Raw genomic sequence first — 23,036 nt, 5'->3', positions numbered from 1 at the left:
TTAATCAGGAAAATTAACAAATAATATTTATTTTTGAAATTCAATCAATTGGGCATCAATTTCCTGAGTGACATAAAGAATTATCTTCTGTTCTTCTTTTCCCCAAGCAATTCTATACTGCATAACTTTATAAATTGGTAAAATAGGAGAGAAAATTAAAGGCCGAAAACCAAAAATCTATGAGATGAATAAACTCTGGAACTAAAATGTATTTCATTTCAATAAAATATTGCATTGCTCACCAAAGAGGCCATAGTGAACCCAATGACTTCAATATAACCATCATCATGGCGCTGAGGTTCAAAATCATGGTGATCTCCTGGGTTCCCCCAGGGCATTGTGCCAGCACAATATCTGCAAGATAAGATTAAAAAGAATTAAATTTATTCCATTGCTCTCACAATTGTCATAAGGTATTACCTTACAGTGAGATCCAACATGTATCTCACCTAAGATCAGTTTTCTGTTCTTGGTACATACCTTCTGATAGAAAAGAAAATGGTCTTATCATTTACAAATATCCATCTGTGAAAATGGGCCACAATTTTATAACACAAGCGTCTCTTGGGCCCAACTATCCCCTAACTCATTATTTATTAACATTTCTCACTCAGTGATCCATTATGTCTGTTTTCTATGACATGCTGTGAGTTACCCATAGGCGGTTCCAGAATTTGGTCTTGGAGGAAGACACTGCATCCCAGCAGGAAAGGGCCAAGAAACTGAGGTGGGTACACAATGGTCATTATGTGCATAACTAAGATAATAAATAACCACCGGGAAGGTAAGCAGAGAAAGGTAGCTGAGGAAGAGGAGAAAGGTATGAGGAAAAGAAAAGAGATGAAGAAAAAGAAGGAGAAGTAAAGGAAATTGGAAAAGGAATGGAGAGATGGGGAGCAAGAAGAAAAACAGAGAAAAAAAAATTAAAGAAGCTAATGTTTCCTGAGAAAATAATGTTTCCTGACAATCTAGGTCTTTTATGGAAATAACGAAGATGAAAATCCTTCTGGAATAGGATTGTAGGTGACTATACTGAGTACTGCCAAAAGTAATCAGGAGACTATGTTTTCCTAGCCATAGATTTACATACAATTCTCATTTCAATTAAATTCAGTCTAAATAGAACCTATCTGCAGATTTTGTGTCTTGAGTCGTGTGGTTTGCAAATAACAAAGGGTCATAGATTCATCCCCTCCAAAATCTTGGCTTGGGAGCCCAGACTCTAATTTTGTACCACTGAGATAATGTGCTTATTTTGAGTCTAGTTAATCTTAAATATCCCTTTCTCCTGAGGTACATAATAGCACCAAAGAGAGTTGACATCCTGGCTAGAAAATGCTACTCTAATTGATCCTATTTTTTCAAAGCAATCATCTAGCAGCAATTTTGAATGAGTTCCATGCTAAAATCAGGTTGGATGGTTTCCTAACAGCTTTTGGGAAACTGAGAACAGGGCTTTATTCAAGTCTATTATTCTTGGGAGGGAGAGGGAATCAGTAAATGAGAATTATATTAAAATGTTCCAGTAAATAGGGGTGCCTGCATTTCTTAACAATGGATAAGTGTATACCACGCATGCCACATCGCATAAAAACCACCCACCCACCACCCAGAACACTAAACAAACTGAGGAGGAGAACAAAATGACCAGACCTGGAAACCCCTAATGAGCCAGTAAGATAACTTACTTTCACTGTTTGTACCCTGGACATTTTCTATAATGAAACCCGATAACCTCAAGTCAAACGGAGTTCACATCAAACCAAAGAAAAAGGATGAACAGAGCTTACCTGGGTATATTTAAAAATACTATACACTGGAACTTCAGTTCCTGAATCTTTGGAGTGAGATCTGTTCCATCACACTGCAACAATCAAAGTAGAAAAAGGGTTTTGAAGTAGTCACAAGTCTAATATATATATTATGTATTATGCATATATATAATATATAATATATATCCTGGTCTTCTCCTTGCCCTCAACTCGCTTAAGTGCATGCCTTATGACTGAAAATGCATTCTGATTAGAACTTTAGCAGACCCAGGGTTCAGAGCATGGTTTTGTTTTGGTATAAAAAACAAAGCTGCCATTTGACCAAAATAGTTTTTCTCTGGCTTCATAAGCAAAGGAACTGCCATCATTCTTAACCTTGGAATATTAGCTATTTTAACTTGTAGTATCAACCTTAAAAGATTTATGAACATTTATTTTTTTTTTAAAAGATTTTATTTATTTATTTGAGACAGAGAGAATGAGAGAGAGAGAGCACATGAGAGGGGGGAGGGTCAGAGGGAGAAGCAGACTCCCTGCTAAGCAGGGAGCCCGATGCGGGACTCGATCCCGGGACTCCAGGATCATGACCTGAGCCGAAGGCAGTCGCTTAACCAACTGAGCCACCCAGGTGCCCCAATTTATGAACATTTAAAGGAATAAAAAGTTCAGGCAGTAGGGATCTCCACCAAAGTTATCCGGGATAGTTATTTGCTTTCTGAGATCAATTTTTATTTTGAAAACACCAAACATAATATTTTGAAAACTGTTTAAGAGGACTGTATATTGCAAGCTTTTAAAAAAACTATTATAAATCAGTGGTATCTCCATTAGGGATTTGCTCTTACACATTTAATATCTTACAGACGTTGACTGGTCCTCTGAGATAAACTGCTTTCCTGGACCTGGACGTGACCCTGGGTGTCTCAAGGGTCTCAGTCTGGCCTGGCCTCAATACCTCTGTATGGAGCTTCCCTCACTGGTTAGCACTTCCCTTGAGCATCCTCTGACTAATCAAAGAAAAGGCTTTCATTTCCCTTTCTCATTTCCCACTGGTGACAAAAGTCAAAAGAAGAAAACTCTAGTCGCGACTATAGACTTCTCAATGTCAAAGGTGTACTTTTGTATTTGTTCTCCCCAAAACCTCACCACAGAATTCCCCATTATCTTCTCTTTTGGAGAGCAAAGTAATGCATTCCCAAGCTTCCTGTGAATTTTTAAAGACTTCTTTAAAAAGAGTGTTCAGGCTAAGAACAGTGATTCTACTAGCATTAGCGTCTCATTGTTTTCCCAGCTCATCTTAATGCAGCCTAATTTTCATGGGCATGCTCCAAAAATTGTTTCCAGGAAATAATACAGCCCTAAATAAACAAATTATTTTAAAATGTTACGTAGAAAGGAATCATATTCTAGATATTGATTGAAGGTGTTTTTACAATATCTTCAGACACTAAGAAAACATGCAGTCTCCAATGTAAGCACTTGGAATGAGATGATAGATGACTATACCAAGGAAAATATCTTAAATTATCAAAATTGAGTGTTGTAACTAAAACTTTAAAAATAGGATGTGATATATTAGGAGCATACAAAGCAATACTGTTTACCTTACAGAAAAAGAAACTGTAAAATTATTGTATTTAGAACAGAAATCTTTTTAAATTTTCTACTTTTTCTTCCTAGGAAACATGTCAGTGATTCTGGGAATTTATCAAATTATAAAAGAGTGCAATATACCATGAATCATGCTTCACAAAGTTTTCTTACATATTACTGCCTTTAAATTTTGTGTGTCTTTAGAACAGCACCCGGGTGGCTCAGATGGTTAAGCAACTGCCTCTGGCTCAGGTCATGATCTCAGGGTCCTGGGATGGAGCCCTGAGTCAGGCTCCCCGCTCAGCTGGGAGCCTGCTTCTCCCTCTGTCTCCTCCCCCCCTGCTCCTGCTCTTTCTCTCTCAAATAAATAAATAAAATCTGGGAAAGAAAGAACAGCAGCTTTTAACCTTTCTCCTATTTCAAACACATAAAGGAAAATATCTGCACATAAAATACGTTCCTATACACAAGCTCACGTACTAATAAATAAAAAGAAGAAGAAGACATGGGAAGGAGCAAAAATAATGCTGTATAAAGGATTTTGTTATTGTCCTATGCTTTTCTGATGTAGTAGTCATACAAACTACATTTCTGTGAGAGATTACTACCTCTGAAATACTGACTTCACATTGCGGCAAAGATGAGATTGTCTGTTGTTACCTATACATTGAATCGCTCTAGCTAATCTACTATCCGTTCCATCTCTCACTCAAAAAACATACAGTGATGTCCTTACAGAAATATCCTGTGTCCCTGCGTGACACATCACAATGGTCTGTAGTTGTGGTTTCAAAGACATGTCTTATTATGCCTGTTTTAAATGAGGAAAGTAAACTCTTCTGAAAGGTCACAGGATACCCCAAAGTCATATACCTCATAAAGGTAGACCTAGGAATGAATCCTAAATATTTAGATTTTGTTTCTAATGTGGTTTTTTTTTTTTTCTCATCTCACACACACACACATAAGATAGGATTACACAAACCAATTCACCTGGAATCTTGCCTGTATTGACTGATACCAAGTCTTTCCTACTTATCTGGCAGCCATTTTGGCCTCTTTGCATTTGGATTATTAGATATTTTGACTTGTAGTATCAACCTTTTTTTTTTATTATGTTATGTTAATCACCATACATTACATCATTCGTTTTTGATGTAGTGTCCCATGATTCATTGTTGGCGTATGACACCCAGTGCTCCATGCAGAACGTGCCCTCTTTAATACCCATCACCAGGCTAACCCATCCTCCCACCCCCCCTCCCGTCTAGAACCCTCAGTTTGTTTCTCAGAGTCCATTGTCTCTCATGGTTCGTCTCCCCCTCTGATTTCCCCCCCTTCATTCTTCCCCTCCTGCTATCTTCTTCTTCTTTTTTTTTTTATTATGTTATGTTAATCACCATACATTATATCATTAGTTTTAGATGTAGTGTTCCATGATTCATTGTTTGTGCATAACACCCAGTGCTCCATGCAGAACGTGCCCTCTTTAATACCCATCACCAGGCTAACCCATCCCCCACCCCCTCCCCTCTAGAACCCTCAGTTTGTTTCTCGGAGTCCATAGTCTCTCCTGGGTATCAACCGTCTTTTAATCCCTGCTATATAGCCACCCATGAGTGAGATATTCATCACCAGGGGACTGCAAGATGCAGGAGGTAAGTGGTTAGGGAGTATACAGAGGTTAATTTCACTGCAGCTGATTTGAACAGTAAATGACATTCAATATGGCATTGACCCCTGAGCAGGTGCCACCACCATTCCTCTCAATGTGAAACATACTGGAAAAGTAGGGCAAGTTTATTTTTGGTTGGGTTGCCAGCTGAAGAAACAGGGAGGTTGCTGTTACTTTAATAGGCATAATTTTATCAATAAAAGACCTTCATAGCTCAGGGGACCACTGTCTTTCTTGCCTCCGGCTTTAAGAAAGCAGTACGTGTACTTTCAAGAGTCTGTTACTAAAAGATGCTTGTTTTCACTGCAATTGTATGAGACCTGAACTACCTGAAAGCAATGCCAAGGGTTATTGACACCAGTGGTAATGGCCTCTGTCTCTTCTTTCAACTGAGTCAGGAGATTGATGTCTTCCTAGGAAACATGTTTTTATTGTTCATTTGTTTTCTGAATTCATTAATCAGTTCTAGATTTTTGTGTGTGTGTGGAATCTTTAGGGTTTTCTATATATTCATTATGATGTTATCTGCAAATAGTGACAGTTTTACTACTTCTTCACCAATATAAATGCCTTATTTCTTTTTTTTTTGTCTGATTGCTGCAGCTAGGACTTCCTGTACTATGTTGAATAAAAGTGATGAGAGTGGATATCCTTGTTTTGCTCCTGATCTTAGAGGAAAAGTTCTGTTTTCACCATTGAGTATGATGTTAGCTGTGGGTTTTTTTGTATATGGCCTTCATTATGTTGAGATGTGTTCCCTCCAAGCCTACTTGTTGAGACTTTTTATCATAAATGACTGTTGTATACATGTGCTTTACTAATTGGTGAGTACACATTTTTCTTACTGAAGTATAATTCACATACAGTGTTATTAGTTTCAGATGTACAACATGATGATTCAATATCTCTACACATTACTCAGTGCTCATCCAGTGAAGTCATCATCTGTCTCCAAATACCATTTTATAATCTTACTGACTATATTCCCTTTGCTGTACTTTTCATGTCCATGAAATTTTATTTATCTTATTTTTTATAATAATAAAGAATAAATAAATTAATTAATTAATAATAAATAATAAAATAAAATAAAATTTTATTTTATTTTTTAACTGGAAGTTTGTACCTCTTAGGCCCCTTTATTTCACCCATCTCCCCACCTACTTCCCCTCTGGCAACCACCTGTTCAATCTCTGTATTTAAGAGGCTTTTGTTTGTTGTTTTTTTTATTGTTCATTTGTTTTCTTAAATTCTACATAGGACTGAAATCGTGTGGTTTCTGACTTATTTCAGTTAGCATTGTACTTTCTAGGTCCATCCATGTTGTTGCAAATGGCAAGATTTCATTCTTTTTAATGGCTGAGTAATATTCCATTGTGTGTATATATGTATGTATGTATACGCACACAGGTACACATACATACACATATATATATATATATATATACCCCATCTTCTTTATCCATTCATTTATCAATGCACACTCGGGTTGCTTTCATATCTTGGCTATTGTTAATAATTCTATAATAAACATAGTGCATATATCTTTTCAAATTAGAGTTTTTGTTTTCTTTGGGTAAATATCCAGTAGAGGAATTACTGGATCATATAGTATTTTTATTTTTAAATTTTTGAGGAAGCTCCATACTGTTTTCCACAGTGGCTGTACCAATTTGGATTTCCACTAATAGTGTACAAGGATTCCTTTTTTTCCTCCAAATCCTCACCAATACTTGTTATTTCTTGTCTTTTTGATTCCAGTCATTTTGACAAGTGTGAGGTAATACCTCATTGTAGCTTTGATTTGCATTTCTCTGATGATTAGTGATGTTAAGCATCTTTTCACGTGGCTGCTGGCCATCTGTACATCTTCTTTGGGAAAAGTGTCTATTCAAGTCCTCTGTTCATTTTTCAATTGGATTTGTGTGTGTTGTGTAAATTCCTTACATATTTTGGATATTAACCCCTTATCAGATATATCACTTGCAAGTATCTTCTCCCATTCAGTAGGTTGCCTCTTTGTTTTGTTGATGGTTTCTTTCACTGTGTAAAAGCTTTTTATTTTGGTGTAGTCCCAGTAGTTTATTTTTGCTTTTGTTTCCTTTGCCTCAGGAGACATACCTAGAATGTTTCTATGGCCAATCTCAAAGAGATTACTGCCTATGTTTTCTTTTAGGAGTTTTATAGTTTCAGGTCTCATATTTAGGTCTTTAATCCATTTTGAGTTTATTTTTGTGTGTGGTGTAAGAAAGTGGTCTAGTCTCACTCTTTTGCACGTAGCTGTCCAGTTTCTCCAGCACAATTTGTTGAAGAGATGGTCCTGTCCCCATTGTATATTCTTGCCTCCTTTGTCATAAATTGACATATAAGCATGGCTTTATTTCTGGGCTCTCTATTCTGTTCCATGGATCTATGTGTCTATTTTTGTGCCAGTTTGATACTGTTTTGATTACTACAGCTTGGTAGCATATCTTAAAATATGGAATTGTGATAACCCCAGCTTTGTTCTGTTTTCAAAAAAAAAGATTTTATTTATTTGAGAGAGAGAGAGACAGAGGTGGCGAGAGAGAACATGAGCTGGGGAGGAGGGGCAAAGGGAGAGGGAGAAGCAGACTCCCCACTGAGCAGGGAGTCAGATGTGGGCTTAATTCCAGGACCCCCGGGATCATGACCTGAGCCGAAGGCAAATGCTTAACTGAATGAGCCACCCAGGTGCCCCTAGTTTTGTTCTTCTTTCTCAAGAAAGGCTATTTGGAGTTTTTTTGTGGTTCCACACAAATTTTAGTATTATTTGTTCTAGTTCTGTGAAAAATGCTTGGCATTTTGATAGGGATTGCATTAAATCCAAAGATTGCTTTGAGTAGTATGGACATTTTAACAATATTGGTTCTTCCAGTCCATGAGCATGGAATATCTTTCCATTTGTGCCATCTTCAATTTCTTTCATCAGTGTTTTACAGTTTTCAGAGTACAGGTCTTTCATTTCCTTAGGTGCAGTTGTAAATGGAATTGTTTTCCTAATTTCTTTCTGCTACTTCATTATTAATGTATAGAAACGCAACGGATTTCTGTGTATTAATTTTGTTTCCTGTGACTTTACTGAATTCATTAATCAGTTCTAGATTTTTGTGTGTGTGTGGAATCTTTAGGGTTTTCTATATATTCATTATAATGTTATCTGCAAATAGTGACAGTTTTACTACTTCTTCACCAATATAAATGCCTTATTTCTTTTTTTTTGTCTGATTGCTGCAGCTAGGACTTCCTGTACTATGTTGAATAAAAGTGATGAGAGTGGATATCCTTGTTTTGTTCCTGATCTTAGAGGAAAAGTTCTGTTTTCACCATTGAGTATGATGTTAGCTGTGGGCTTTTTTGTTTATGGCCTTCATTATGTTGAGGTGTGTTCCCTCTAAGTCTACTTGTTGAGACTTTTTATCATAAATGACTGTCGTACTTTATCAAATGCTTTTCCTGCATCTGTGAGATGATAATGTGATTTTTTTCCTTTCTCTTGTTAATGTGATGTATCATGTTGATTGATTTGTGAATACTGAACCACTCTAGCATCCCTGGAATAAATCCCACATGACTGTGGTGAATATTTTTTTTAATGTATTATTGAGTTCAGTTTGCTAATATTTTGTTGAAGGTTTTTGCATCTATGTTCATCAGAGATAGGAGCCTGTAGTTTTCTTTTTTTGTGGTGTCTTTGTCTGGTTTTGGTATCAGAGTAATGCTGGTCTCATAGAATGAATTTAGAAGCTTTCCTTCCTCAACTATTTTTTGGAATAGTTTGAGAATAGTATTAACTCTTCTTTAAAAGTTTGGTAGAATTCACACCCTGAAGCCATCTGGTCCTGGACTTATGTTTGGCAGGAGTTAGATTACTGATTTAATTTCATTGCCAATAATTGGTCTGTTCAAATTTTCTCTCTCTTCCTAATTCAGTTTTAGAAGCTTATATGTTTCTAGGAAAGTATCCATTTCTTCTAGGTTGTCCAATTTGTTGGCATATAATTTTTCATAATATTCTCTTAAAATCCTTTGTATTTCTGTGGTGTTGGTTATTATTCCTCCGCCTTCATTTCTGACTATTTATTGGAGTCTTCTCTCTTTTTGTCTTGATGAGTCTGGCTAAGGGTTTACCAATTTTGTTTATCTTTTCAAAGAACCAGCTTCTGGTTTTATTGATCTTTTCTATTGCTTTTTTAGTCTCTATTTCATTTATTTCTGCTCTAATCTTTACTCTTTCCTTCCTTCTACTGGCTTTGGGCTTTGTTGTTCTTTTTATAGCTCCTTTAGGTGTAAGGTTAGGTTGCTTGAGATTTTTCTTGGTTTTTTTTGAGATAGGCCTGGCCTCAATTGCTATAAACTTCCCTCTTAGAACTGCTTTTGCTGCATGGTGATTACAAATTTTAATTTGTATCCCTCTCCTGCTCCTCTATACACCCATGTATATTTTTCTGTATTTCTGTCTTCTCATGTATTTCTGTTGTTCTGTCCCCTCTCATCACATATTCTATTCTTTATCTATGCTATGATAAATTCAAGCATTTCTATATCACATTCCTTCTACATCATATATTTATTTTTTCTTTTTCTTTCTCCTTAGACTATTATGTACAATAGTCATGTTTGCTCCTTTTAACTTGGTTGCTATAAGGAAGCATTTTAGGTCTTTCTTAATAACTAATGATACGCTATTTTATTTTTTAAAATATTTTATTATTTATTTATTTATGAGCGAGAGAGAGAGAGAGAGAGAGAGAGCAGGCATGCACACAGAGGGGCGGAGGGGGAGGGAAAGGGGAAAGGGAGAGAATCCCAAGCAGATTCTGCCCTGGGCTCAGAGCCTGACTTGGAGCTCAATCTCATGACCCTGAGATCATGACCTGAGCAGAAACTAAAAGTCAGGTGCTTAACCAACTAAGCCACCCAGGTGCCCCTAAAGATACGCTATTTTAAAGTACAGCTCCTAGAGAAAAGGTAATATTCCCTCTCTCAGTGTGTGTCTAAAAACCTGGGATAGAAACCCAGGAAGAAATAGCACCAAAAACAAACAAACCATTCAGTGGTGAAGAAACCTGGCTAGCCTACAGAGTGAATCATCACAAAAAAATAAAATGAATGCATTTTTCTAAAATGGAGAGTCCTCAAGTAGCCTTGAAATAAAGATATTTGTTGGGTGAGCACCTATTTCTACATCAAGACCCAGCTCAACATCACTTCTTTGATGAAAGTTTCCCTAAACCCACCACAGTCAGTTTCCATTTCCCTCTTTGCGCCACCACCATACTGTGTACATAGTCAACAATATTAACTACAGTGTTATGCAATGACTTACGTGCCCATCTCTGCGATTCAACTGTGAGTTTCTTCAGGAGTGAAACTAGCTGTCCGTCCATCCCCAGCAACTAAGACAGTTGCCAACACAGGGCTATATTCTCAGAAATGTTGGCTGAATGAACTACATTAAATGATTTCTGGAATTAATGTAACCCACTGATTAATCTAAGTACATAAACTGGTATTTGGGGTATGTTTTTGCAGCATATATATTTATATTCAAATGAACTGAGTCAACATGTTCAATACTTACAACAACTTTAACATGTTTGGATAGATCTCTAGAACTTCTCTGTAGGAAATCAGAAAAAGCCGCCTATACCACAAAGAAATAAAGGAGAAAAACCAAACTTAATCACATGGTTATGCCAAATCCTTGCTTCCATATTATAAATAGTTCCTAATGCTTCTAAATTATTCAAAATATAAAGAAGTTCTTTTCTTGCTAAATGCAAAGCCAAATGCAGTGGCTGTTAAGCTGAAAACTCTCTTTGTTTTCAAACTATAACCTATAATAAAATTTAAGAACACAGTAGAAAAGTTAAAAAGTAGGTAATTCCAAGGGTCAGTTGGAAGATTTATTCTGATGACCTTTCCTGACCTCCTACTAGACCACTGGGTGCTGATATCATCTTTAACTTGCCACTAAGAATGTCTTGCTTCACCCTCTCCCCTTTTATTTCAATTCTCTCTATCCGGTGGTCTAAATTTAAACTACATTTTTTTTAAATCAGTAATTTGGAGGCCTTTCCACACACCTCCCCCCCTTTCTGGCCATTCATCCCCAGGGATGTCCCTGAGGAGAAGGAAAAAAGACCTCCTTTATTCACATATATGCTTCCACGAGAAACTGCCCAGCCTCTGCCAATTTCTCCTCCAAACACTGATGCGTATGTACTCCTGTACAAACCACATTCTTACCCAAGACTTTCCATACATCTTTCGGTCTGCCTAACTCCCCCATTCTCTAGACTGCCTTTGATGTTTCTCTTATCGCTCCTTGAATATCATCCCCTCCATACGATAGGAAGCCTTCAAGCTTTGAAGTTCAAAGATGATGAACACCAGCTCCCTTTCTACCAACTTAAATACATCTTAATTGTAAACCAAGGCATTAAACTGTAATCATACATAGAAATATTTAGAAACATCTGAGATGGATAATGATTTTTCATATAGTTAGTATCCTTATTACCAATGAGTAATTAGTATTTAATTAGTATTAAATAATACATAATTATAAAATAGAATATATACTTACTCCTGCATAGAACATTTTATTTCGAAAACGACTGTTGAATTTCTCTGGATTTGCTTCTGTGAAAGGAAACAGGTAGTTTTGTTATGGAGACCTCATTAAAGGTAGTGACTTCCATTAACACTCTTCTTCTTCCCCCTCCCTCCCCACCCCACAGATCCAATAGAGTCAACAGCCTTATTATCATCTTTCCCTTAGTTACAGGCCAGTTGGTATAGTTGTCCAGTGCTACAAAAGTGTAGCCCCAAAATGGCAGCATCAGCATCAACTGGAAGTTTGTTAGAAATGCAAATTATTAGCTCTATTCCAGACCTGCTGAATTATAATGTTTAGGGGGTGGTGTCTAGGAATCATGATTTAACAAGCTCTCCAGGTGATTAACATTAAAAGTTGAGACACTCTGGACTCTATTCAGAATAGAGGGCTGGCAGGGATCCAAGGCAAGGGTGACAGGACAAAGGAGGGTGATGAGGGGTGATTATCTGCTTTGACCTCCATCGGGCACGTCTTCTATAAACTATGTATGCAGCTTCCAAATGTAATTAAATACTGGAAATTTGGATCAAAATTAATAGAGAATTTGCTTTCACATTTTACCAAACCTCCTAACTACTATCTGTGCTTTTGTTTGTAACAGGCCTTGAAAAATTGATTTACTGGAGATACATAAATATACATATATGCAGGTGAACTGCTAAATGGATTCAGGGCATATGACAGCAAAGGCTGTGGGTGAAAAATGGTTTAATTTTGAGTATGGTCCTGTTTGTTACATAGGTTGAAGACCACAAAAAAGGTTAAACAAGAATCTGCATCGGAGAATGTTCACACAAATATAAGGGATTATAAAATCCCTAAGTGAAAAATTACTTCCTTACATTCTTCCTAATAGAATTCCAAGACATTCCAATGGGACCCACGGTCAATGTTTTGCCTTCTGCTATTTTATCCCATATTCTCATTAATCCCTTCTTAGGGCAAGGTCTCTCTTCAAATTGTTTCTCAACAGACAGCTGGCTGACTAGCTGAAACTGTTCAAGTCCTGGCCCTGTGTTTGAACGGCAAATCTCAACAATTGTCTAGATGAAGAAAAGTAGCAAAGAGCTCCCTCACTAAGATGCCATAGAGTAAGAGCTGCACAATCTCAAGGAATAATCCTAGACCTAGGATCGTTAGATTATTTTCATGATTATTAGAATATAATATTAGCACATAACATGGAAACTGAGTGAAAGCTTGCAAACTTAAAAAAGTCGTATGTTATAATTTGACTCTTGAGAGTTTTTACATATTTAAGTTTCTGTATCTCATACCTCTCCTTAAACATTCCCTCTATTCTATTGAATTAAGTACTCTGAACCCTAGAAACAAAATCAAACAAAAGTTAAAGGTTAATTTACAGGTTAGACTAAACAAAAAAAAGTGAGAAAAGTGGTACTTAGTGCTCTGTCTCCCTGGTCCCCATTTGTGGACCCAGAATTCACCATTTTTACAGTATGGGCCTTTAGGATAAATTTGGCTGCTAAGTAACATTGTTTGTTTGTTTGTTTGTTTGTTTTTTAACCTTTCTTAACTCAAATTTGGCTGGGTACCATTTTCCGTTGCATTAACTCTTGCTTTATGGAACCAGAGGCAAAATTAGAATTTCTGTTGCCATGCAATTTATCATGGGTACATAATCCCTAATTTTAAAAAGAATGAAAGAAAGAAGGTCAGAGCTGGCTATCAAGCAAGTTATAATAAGAAAATGGAAAATGGCACCCACAGTTCTGGCATAGAACTTTTTCAGGGCACTAACATCTGCAGCTATCAAGTGAATCATGCATCAACTATTAACATGTACTTTTTAGAACAGTACTTTATGGTTTGGAAAAGGTTCACATTCTTAAGGCGTTTTCCTATGAACCTAAGCTTTGTTTTTTTGTGTTTTTTTTTCCCTTTAAAGAAATAGTTTTCTCTCAAGAGATCGAAAATGTTTTGTAAGAACCAAAAGAGTAGAATAAAATTAATAAATAAACTGAGTTTTTGGTGATTTCACTGACACAGCTGATGAAAACAGTCACTTCAGATGTAATTTAACTAGATAAAATTCAATTAATATGTAAAACTAAACAAGTTAAGACACTAGCATTTAGAGAGGTGTCAGAAAGATAATGAGGTAGGAAAAGAGTCACACATATTCCTTAGCCCTGAAAATAGAAAAGATGGAGGTAAATTCTGTTATCTCTGCTGACAGTATAATGGTATTATACTCCTGACTCCCTGATTGAGCCTGTCTTGATGATTAAACACTTTTTCCATTTTAATATCTACTCTACTCCAAAAAGCCTCAGAAACAAAGGTTGGCTGGAGCTGAGAGAGATGTTGGGTAGTGTTAGAGCTTCCCTACTCCCTGCAGACGCCAGTCCTTAAGAAAGCAAGGGACAGTCTGCAAATAACAGTACTTAATCATTCCTTATTGGCTTTTAACGTGTTGAGTGGCTGAATATGTCTATGTGTATGTATAAGAACTGACAGGTCTTTGAGAAGGTCCAAGGAACGTGGTCCCCAACTATATCCAGAAAAGGGGGCTCACAGAATTGGGAAAGGACAGTAAGAAAGTTTAAGCATTCTTGTTCCTTAAGGAAGTTTTATCTGTTAATTGGTATGAGATCAACTATGAAAGGCCATTCTCAAGAAATGCCAATAATACTCAAATTATCCCAAGATCCCAATAGTGGAAGCATCCATGACTTACTGCTACAGTTCCTCCATTGCCCATCTTCCTCTTCCACAAAGACAGGGTATAACCAAGCGAGATCTAAATGCTCACTGTGTATGTCTAGGCCATTAGCCTATTTATAATCTGATTGGACACCAACATTAATTGTATTTGTTTTCTATTCCTGAAAACGTGGCAGCTTAAAACATCCATTTGTTTTCTTATTCCCTAGGCCAAAATCTGGACTGGGCTCTCCTGAGTCCTCTACTTAGGGTCTTCCAAGGCCAAAATCAAGGTGTCAGCCTGCAGGTCTTCTCTGGGGGCTCTAAAAAGGATTCACTTTCACAGGTGCCTGGGTGGCTCAGTTGGTTAAGCTTCCAACTCTTGATTTCCTCTCAGGGCGTGATTTCAGGGTCGTGAGATCAAGCCCTGTATCGGGCTCCACACTCAATGGGGTCTGCTTGAGATTCTCTCTCTCCCCCTCTTCCTCTGCCCCCTCCACTCGCACATGCTCTCTAAATAAATAAATAAATAAATAAATAAATAAATAAATAAATAAAATCTTTTAAAAAAAAGGATTCACTTCAAAGTTTATTCAGATAGTTGGCAAAACCTATTTCCTTGCAATTGGAGAAGTGAAGTTCTTTTTCCTTGCTGGCTGTTGGCGAGGGTTCATTCTCAACTTCTAGAGCCCTCCTGGAGTCCTTGGCTTGGGATCCCCTCCACTGTCAAAGCCAGCAGGGGCACATCAAGTGCTTTTCACACTTCAAATCTATCCGACTCCCCTTCTGCCACATCTCTTTGACTTCCTATTTAACTTTCCACTTACGCTTTGAAGGGCTCATGGTATCACATTGGGCCCACTCAGATAACCCAGAATTATCTTCCTGTATAAGGCCAGCTAATTATTGACCTCAATAACACTAAAAAAGTCTTTTTGCCATGTAAAATAACCTAACCAACAAGAATGATACCAATAGCAAAGGTCATAAAGGCCAAAATTCTACCTACCACTGCCCACCATCTGACCCCTATGATTCACATCTTTCCCATATGAAAAACATTCATTCCTTCCAAGGTCCCCAAAGTTCTCATCCCCATTAGGACATCAACTCAAAACCCAAAAATCTCACCTAAATCTTATTAACTCAAACTTCCCAAATCTCATCATCTAAATCACCTAAGTGATTTGGCTCTAGATATAATCCAGTTATGGCGATAATAAGGTTTTGGATAACTTCCATTCCATTGATTTAATATATTAATCCTATTTTTATGTACAACACAATAACATCTGTGCCATCAGAATAGGATCCTAAACTCTACTTTTGTCTGTAATTGGTCTGGCATATTAGAGGAGATATTCATAAATACAAGTTCAAGTCTATGTTTATAAAAATCAATAAGCAATTTGAACTGCACAAAACTCACACTACATTCCTCTGTATTAGGTATGTACCTAATCTTAAGACTTCAGTTATATATACATAAACAATCCCAAAATCTATGCCTACACTAACAATGCCACCTTCAATTCAAATTGTATATATCCAAAAAAATCTTGTCTTCCAACATCATCTCCCATAAGGACAAGTAGTTTTACCAACATTATCCATTTTTCTAACACCGAAACTCTTTCATTATGTATTAATTGGTCATCCCATCTTTATCACAAGCTCATTTGTCCCTCTATACTTTGCTGTCTGAAATGCCCTCACCCACTTTACGTCTTTTCTACATATTTCACACTCCTCCTTTATCTCTCAGCTCCCTCTTACCCTTTCTGGAAAATTTCCCCTGATAGATTTTCCCTGCCAAATTCCTGTATTATTTACTGCCTATACAATTAATCTTATCCCTACTATATATTCCTTTCTACTGTTACCTTTTACATTATATATGGGGCCTATCCTCTGATTACAGTCTCCATTACTGTAACTAACACTTATTGAGATAGCCATGGACTCGGCAAAGGGAATATAAGAAGATATGGTCTTTTGCCTGCATGAGTTTAGAGTGGAGGAGATAAATTTGAAAATGAAAGTATAACATCCTTTTGTATATGCCTATATCAGATGAAGTGAGAGTCACACATAAAGGGAATGATCAAAAGTGTTCCAGAGGCAAGATTCAACACTTGAATCTTGAATGAAGGGTAGGTGCCATGCAGAGGTTCAAAATGGAAAAAAAGGTTATAGACAGAGAACCTTGGACAGTGAGAGTTTCTCAAATGTTTGAGTCTCAGTACCTAGATCTAAGACTGAGAGTGTGTGCTTTGCAGTGATGGTGATGATGAAATTTAGCAAGCCATTGAAACATCTTTTTAAAGAAATCTGTTCATTCTCCATATGAATCATGAAACATTCACAATCCTTGAAAACATGCTGATCTGCATGTCTCTGTATATTCAGTGAAAATAGTAAATTTTAAGTCAAATTTAAATACTGCCTCCTCTAGAATCATAATTGTATTTCCCTGACCTTGTAGCATAAGGTTCAACTCCTCTGAGTAAGTAATTTCAGTGAGGCAGTAAAATTTAAGCATCCAACCTCAGGCTAAATGTTTGAGGTGCTTAATATCCTTCATGTCCAAAAAAATGAGAATCTAATTCATATAGCTGGCAAAGTGAGACCTAACTTTGCCGCCTGATAACCATAATCATTGTTAACATGGCTATACATTAATAGATGGGAATATTTTCAATCTACTTGCTCAAGCACTGTCATAATGCAATAATTATTAAAGTTCTGGGCAAGACTCCAGCTAAAAATTAAATCGCCAATTCTGTTACATCTCCAAATCCTGTTCCAAAAGACTGCACTTTCTGATATGCAAGGAACAGTTCAACCATGCATGGTTTAGCCACTTTAATAAGAAGAAAGCATCTCTATTTTCTAATCAAATGAACTAAACCTACTTTCTGATCAAATATAGAAACCCAAATTATTCAAATGTTTGCATTCTTTTTATACAAAGTCAATCAAAATGTTAAGACTATCTTTACTCCTCGCTTGATTTTCTACTGGTAATTCTAAAAGCATTTAAACAGTAATACCACCAATAAACTATCTCAAATGTTTTTAATTGTCCCCTCTATTTGATGGGCTATTTCACATTTATGCCAAAAATTGCTTCTGCAATTACATTTTAAAGATTCTGCCTTAGTGAGATTTGTATTTATTACCCACTTCATATAGATAGATTAGAATAATTCCCAAGTACGTACACACACACACACACACACACACATCTTTTATTAATACCTAATAGGTTATTCTATACAAGCTCATTTTTTTATAATGGCTCTCATGAGGCTTTTTTTAAAATGGCTCTCATGAGGTCATCCTCCAAGTATTTCATGGCAAATGACACAAGTTTTGTCATGATGTCTCAAACTGTGAGTGTCTGCATTTGAGAACAGTTTGAAGTGTTCTTGGCTTGAGAATAGCCACTTAATACCAAAAGAAATAAGTCTGCCCCTGTTGAAAATGTAGCCATACTATCTTGCTTTTCCTTTTGCAGGTGAGCTTGAGATTTCTTGATTATCCAGGTAAAAATATGGGGAAAATCCAAATAAACAGAAAATAGCAAAAGCAAAAAAAGAAAATTAGCTTGTGTAATTATGCTTTTCATCATAAATTAATGCAAAGTAAATAGATTAACAGGTACTAAGAAGTCCACACCTCTGATATAGGCATATCAACCAAATCTGTTTCCAACATTTTGTAGATATTTATCTCTATACCATCTTCATGAATATTGCAGCTATTAGTCTCAGTCAACATCAGTTTTCTCTTATCAGCTCTTCAGTGGCTGGTTTTCCTCAAGGGCTCTAGCTTACCTGCAGGTCAAATGTTTGCAATTCCATTTCATGCTGCTTGAAAGCACTTACACTAAGCCTCAGAAATAATCTATACAACACTAATGCTTTGCATCTTTTAACCAGTTTTTTTATAATCACACATATATTACACTATGTGTGTGTATATGTGTGTGTGTATATATATATATATATATACCACAGTTTGCATATTCCTTTTCAAATGAAATAGTCCCACAACTTTAAAAAAAAAAATCACTTTCCTTCAAGAATTCTCTTCTAAGCCTGGTCTTTCCTCCTTGATGTCTCTCTCTGTTCCCTTCACTCTGAGACACGAAAGTTTCATCATAGTACAAGGAAATGTATCATTAGGAGATTGTCAGATTAATTAGACAAAATATTAGGCTCCCTTAAATGAGCTCACTGTCTGCCACTTACTCATTTAGGCCCTTTTCATGCCAGGATGTCTATTTTGGAAGATGCATGCATTGGTGATGATTATAAGTATTGTTAAGAAACTGAAGGATTTTATTAGGAAGCCCAGAGCCAGAGTCTCCTGAAGAATATGAGGGAAAAAAAATGGGTTAAGAAATGAGGAAAGTAATCTCCATTTACTTCCCCAAATCAAGTCTCCTAAAATATAGGGAGACCAACAGACTATAAATGTGGGCTCTAAAGTAGGACTCTCTGAATATCTACCTCCAAGAGCTGTCCATGGCAGGGAAATGGGAGGGTGGTGGTGTTTCTGATCTGGGTATTTGATATTTGTGGTTCTGTTATCAACCAACCTTTCAGAGGGAAAAGTCAAACTATGGCTTTCTCTTCGATCTGCATCGCTTTTTTATTTTATTTTATTTTATTATTTAATTTAAATTCAATTAGCCAACATACCATTTACATCGACATGGATGGAGGATGGAGGGTATTATGCTGAGTACTGCTTTTATTTGACACAGCATTTGACCCTCAAAGCCTTATGAAAGCAGGAAGGCAAAGCCTACCAAAATTGCTGATCTCAGTAAGAGAATTACAGGTTTGGACTTCACTTATATTTTGTATTCTAACACCCTTAATCCTACTACTCCACTCTTGACCTTTAGTGCATAGAAGTGTTATCAGAATTTCCTCTGTGTTATTACTAGAATCTGGACATTTGAATTCTAACTTTTAGGTCTCTGTACTTCAAATTCCAGGAGTTAAAACCACTGATGCTCTTGAAGAATCTGGAGGAAAAGAAGTAAAATAATCCTCTCATGTATGGACTTTTATCTCACAACACACTCACTAACCTACTGCCTGGCATGATTTTGGTTATATATTAACATTCACAAGAGACTAGGTACAGAAGTAGATACAGGCAAAGACACAGATGTATATAGTTACATTAATAAGAGATTTTGAGAGATGAAGACACACCAGGTGAGTGAGCTTGAGCACAGAAGATTGGGGATTCAAAACATAAGCCCAGATCCTAAACTTTCTCAGCTCTGAATGTCGTAAGAAATGTGATGAAGTATATAACTGCGTGCCATTATTTCATCTTATTTCTCTTTCAAAAATGGTTTTGTTCCCCAGTCTTGCCACCATCTCTTTTGGCCCTTGACATGACCACTGGCTCTCATTCACCCCTCTAGCTTGTCCGATGGGCATTCCCAGCACCTCCACCCCCAATCCAATCACCACCCTTTCTTTCCACCTAAACCACAGATCAGCTCCCCTACTGTTCTAAGATGACTGCTGTCTCTTTTCTGCACCCAGGGAGGACTTGTATGTTTTTGCTGCCAGATTTCAATGGCCCTGGTTTATAAAGTGTTGGACTTCAACAATCGGTGGTTCAAGAAGCTGTGAATATCTTAATGACTCAAATGAAAGAAACTTTATCACTTCCTAGTAGTTCACTAACCTCAAAGTTTCTAGTCAAACTTAAAAATTAGCAGTCTGAGACCTGGAACATCCATCTGATGTCATCCTTTACATCTCTGAGACCCTAAACAACTAGGTCTCAGGGTCCTATCTGTAACAAATTCCTATCTTGTCTAGCTCCCAGGGTCATCACGAAAGTTAAAATGAACAACACTGATGCACACTGTCAATACTTAAGTGATATGCAAACAGAAGGGAACATGCAAAACACCTGCTGGAAACTTCCTCCCTGGGAGATGGGAATGGGACGTTGTCCTCACCTCTGGATTCATGGAACTCCAGTGTGACGTGGGCATCAAATCCAAGGCTGAAGTAATTATTGAAAACATTCAGAGGAAGCTGCAATGAGGAACAAAGTAGAGGTGAAGTGGTGCGGAACCAGGCAGAAAGAGTAAAATGAAGCCTAACACCAGAAACCTTCTCTCGGGCAGTCCCTGGGAAAGAGATTAGTCACAACCCAAGGCAGAAGGTGTTTGCAGAGAAGGAACAGGGGATTTTTGAATTCATTAGTTAAAGTTCAAATCAAATAACACTCCCAAGAATTTTAAGTAGTATAGGAAACAAGTGATGCAAATACAAATTATTAAATGGGAAGTATTCTTGTGGATATTAAAAAGAGAGCCCAATTAAGCTGAGGGAAACACATGCCCAAAAGTTACAAAGAATGACTCACTAAGCAAACTTAGAAAGTCAATTCGAATGGAAAGATCATGTGTAAGCTAATCAGTGAATATACCTTTTGAGAATTTGTGTGCAGCATATTAATATTGCAATTCCAAATGAGTAATATTTAATATGTTTACCCTTCCATTTTTTAAAATATATTTTTGACATAAGTCATAAGCAATAGGGCAGAGGGAAATATTCAGCTACCCCTGATCTACAGGGAAAAAAAAAATATATGTGTGTATACATATTTGTCAGTATTACTCAAATTTTGATTTAGTCTATGAGACCTTGTATCTTTAATATGACTGTGAAATATGTAGACACAGATGTGGGTACACACACAAGCCTTCCTAGAGTCCTCTGGGTCCCTGGCTGTTACCACCGCAAGCTTAGTAAAGGAGAGGACTATGCAACCTAAAATCCTTCATCAGAACTGCAAAATTCATGTGCTTTTAAGGCTTCAATGTTAGAACAATGAGAAAAGCACATGGAAAATGCTAGAAAGGAAATTGTGGCTCTTCCATTTTCCCTTCTGCAACTCAGAGTGGAAGGTAAATGTTAAACTAAATAGAGAAGCAATTTCATCTCAGCTTGGATAATGTTTCCAGATAATTATCAGGCTTAGCCTCCAGATAGAAATCTACTTCTCTTCTGTTAGAAGTGTTTAACCCTCAAGATCTCAAAAGTAGGTTTATTACAGGGTTTCATATGCACCTTGACTAGTAAGATTTTGTTTGACTAGAGTGAGGACCTCATCCCATTAAGAGATAAATGAAATGAGAGGGAGAGTAACAGAGAGATGTTAATACAGAAGAAAAGAAAACGGATGGCCTTGGTTTTCAATGGAAATAAAGAATGAACCCTCCATGGAGGCCCTGAGTCAGAGCTTATCATAAATTCAGAGGTCAAATCAGCCCCCCTTAGAAATGTTTACAACTGACTGGAGAACAGGCGAGAAACTAAACACAGAACAATGCCAAAATCATGTCTCATTCTCCTGGCTTCATATTTGAGAATGTTCAGTTCTTGCACTTTAACAAAATACCAAGCCTTAGTAATGACAGCAAGGGTTGGTGATCTTGCCAAAAGCACAGATATGTTCATCCCTACCATTGATGTTTTCTTGGCTACAAATCTAACCCATGTCTTAGCATTCACCGATAGCTTTAGGAGAACATCTGGTCACCATCCCCTAAATAATATCACAATTTAGTCTGTTACTAAGTTCTTATTCATATTTTCCAGGAAAAATTGCCCAATTTCCTATATATCTCCTCAAAAGCCCATTTTTCAAAGCCCTTTAATTATCTGGATTAATGTTCCCTGGCTGTACCAAGGAGTCTTTCCATTTCTTAAGCTGTTGGGAAGAGATTTAAATAGCGATTTCTACTGAGGGCCTAAGCATTCTAAGTTTGGTGTGGAAAGGACCTTAAAATTTCCATACGGTATAATTCTTTTCACTTTGACTATATCCTACCCAGTTTCTGTAGGTCGAACACATCAGAAAGAAGTATATCCCACGGTGATACCTGTGGTTTCAAACAACACTATGACATTATAAACGCAAATCTACTGAGCAGTCATGATAGCTAACAGAAACCTTGTGATTTCTGGATTATTGTTTAGGGGAAAAAATGTGAAAACAAGATAAAACATGTTTTAACCTATTTTAGCCAAATAATAAACTTGAGTGTTTATCATAATTGGTCAGGATCATGGTGCTAATGAATAACTGGTTTTGGTTTGGTTTAATAGGATATCTGGTTCTATTTATTTTAAAGTGAAAATGCCCATGACAATGTTGGCTCAATCAATGGCATAATCCAATAAAGCAGGGATGCTATTTATTATTTTTTTAAAGATTTTATTTATTTATTTGACACAGAGAGAGAGAGAGAGAGCGAGAAAGGGAACACAAGCAGGGGCAGAGGGAGAGGGAGAAGCAGGCTTCCCGCGGAGCAGGGAGCCCGATGTGGGGCTCGATCCCAGGACTCTGGGATCATGACCCGAGCTGAAAGCAGACGCTCAACGACTGAGCCACCCAGGCACCCGGGGATGCCATTTAAAGTATGGATCCAGGGCCTTAACCCTGCATTTACGTGATCAGAATCAATGGGGACTGGGCCCCATAATCTGCACGTGAATGCTCTTATGCATGCAAAACTTTGAAAACACTATCACAGAAGAAAAGTGGAAAGTAATATGCAGGAAATGGCTACTTGGCAACCTGTCAGATTTATCTGAAATTGAGACCAGAACTTAGAACGAAATATTCT

General features: G+C 37.0%; 1 protein-coding gene across 2 annotated transcripts in view; it reads right to left on the bottom strand.

Moving 5' to 3' along the window:
- Positions 1-23,036, bottom strand: part of DGKI (diacylglycerol kinase iota) — a 426,631-nt gene that overhangs the window by 161,324 nt on the left and 242,271 nt on the right. For both annotated transcript variants that reach the window (XM_081800028.1, XM_081800027.1), the window contains exons 15-19: positions 20,352-20,430; positions 11,651-11,706; positions 10,643-10,705; positions 1,791-1,864; positions 243-354 (exon numbers count right to left, since the gene is read on the bottom strand). In XM_081800028.1, coding sequence (XP_081656154.1) covers positions 243-354; positions 1,791-1,864; positions 10,643-10,705; positions 11,651-11,706; positions 20,352-20,430 — 384 coding nt within the window. The remainder of the gene's footprint in view (positions 1-242; positions 355-1,790; positions 1,865-10,642; positions 10,706-11,650; positions 11,707-20,351; positions 20,431-23,036) is intronic.

This window comes from Leptonychotes weddellii, chromosome 12 (assembly GCF_054177405.1).
Source record: "Leptonychotes weddellii isolate Sample4059 chromosome 12, ASM5417740v2, whole genome shotgun sequence".
NCBI classification, from domain to species: domain Eukaryota; kingdom Metazoa; phylum Chordata; class Mammalia; order Carnivora; family Phocidae; genus Leptonychotes; species Leptonychotes weddellii.
This window is presented reverse-complemented; position numbering and strand designations above follow the sequence as displayed.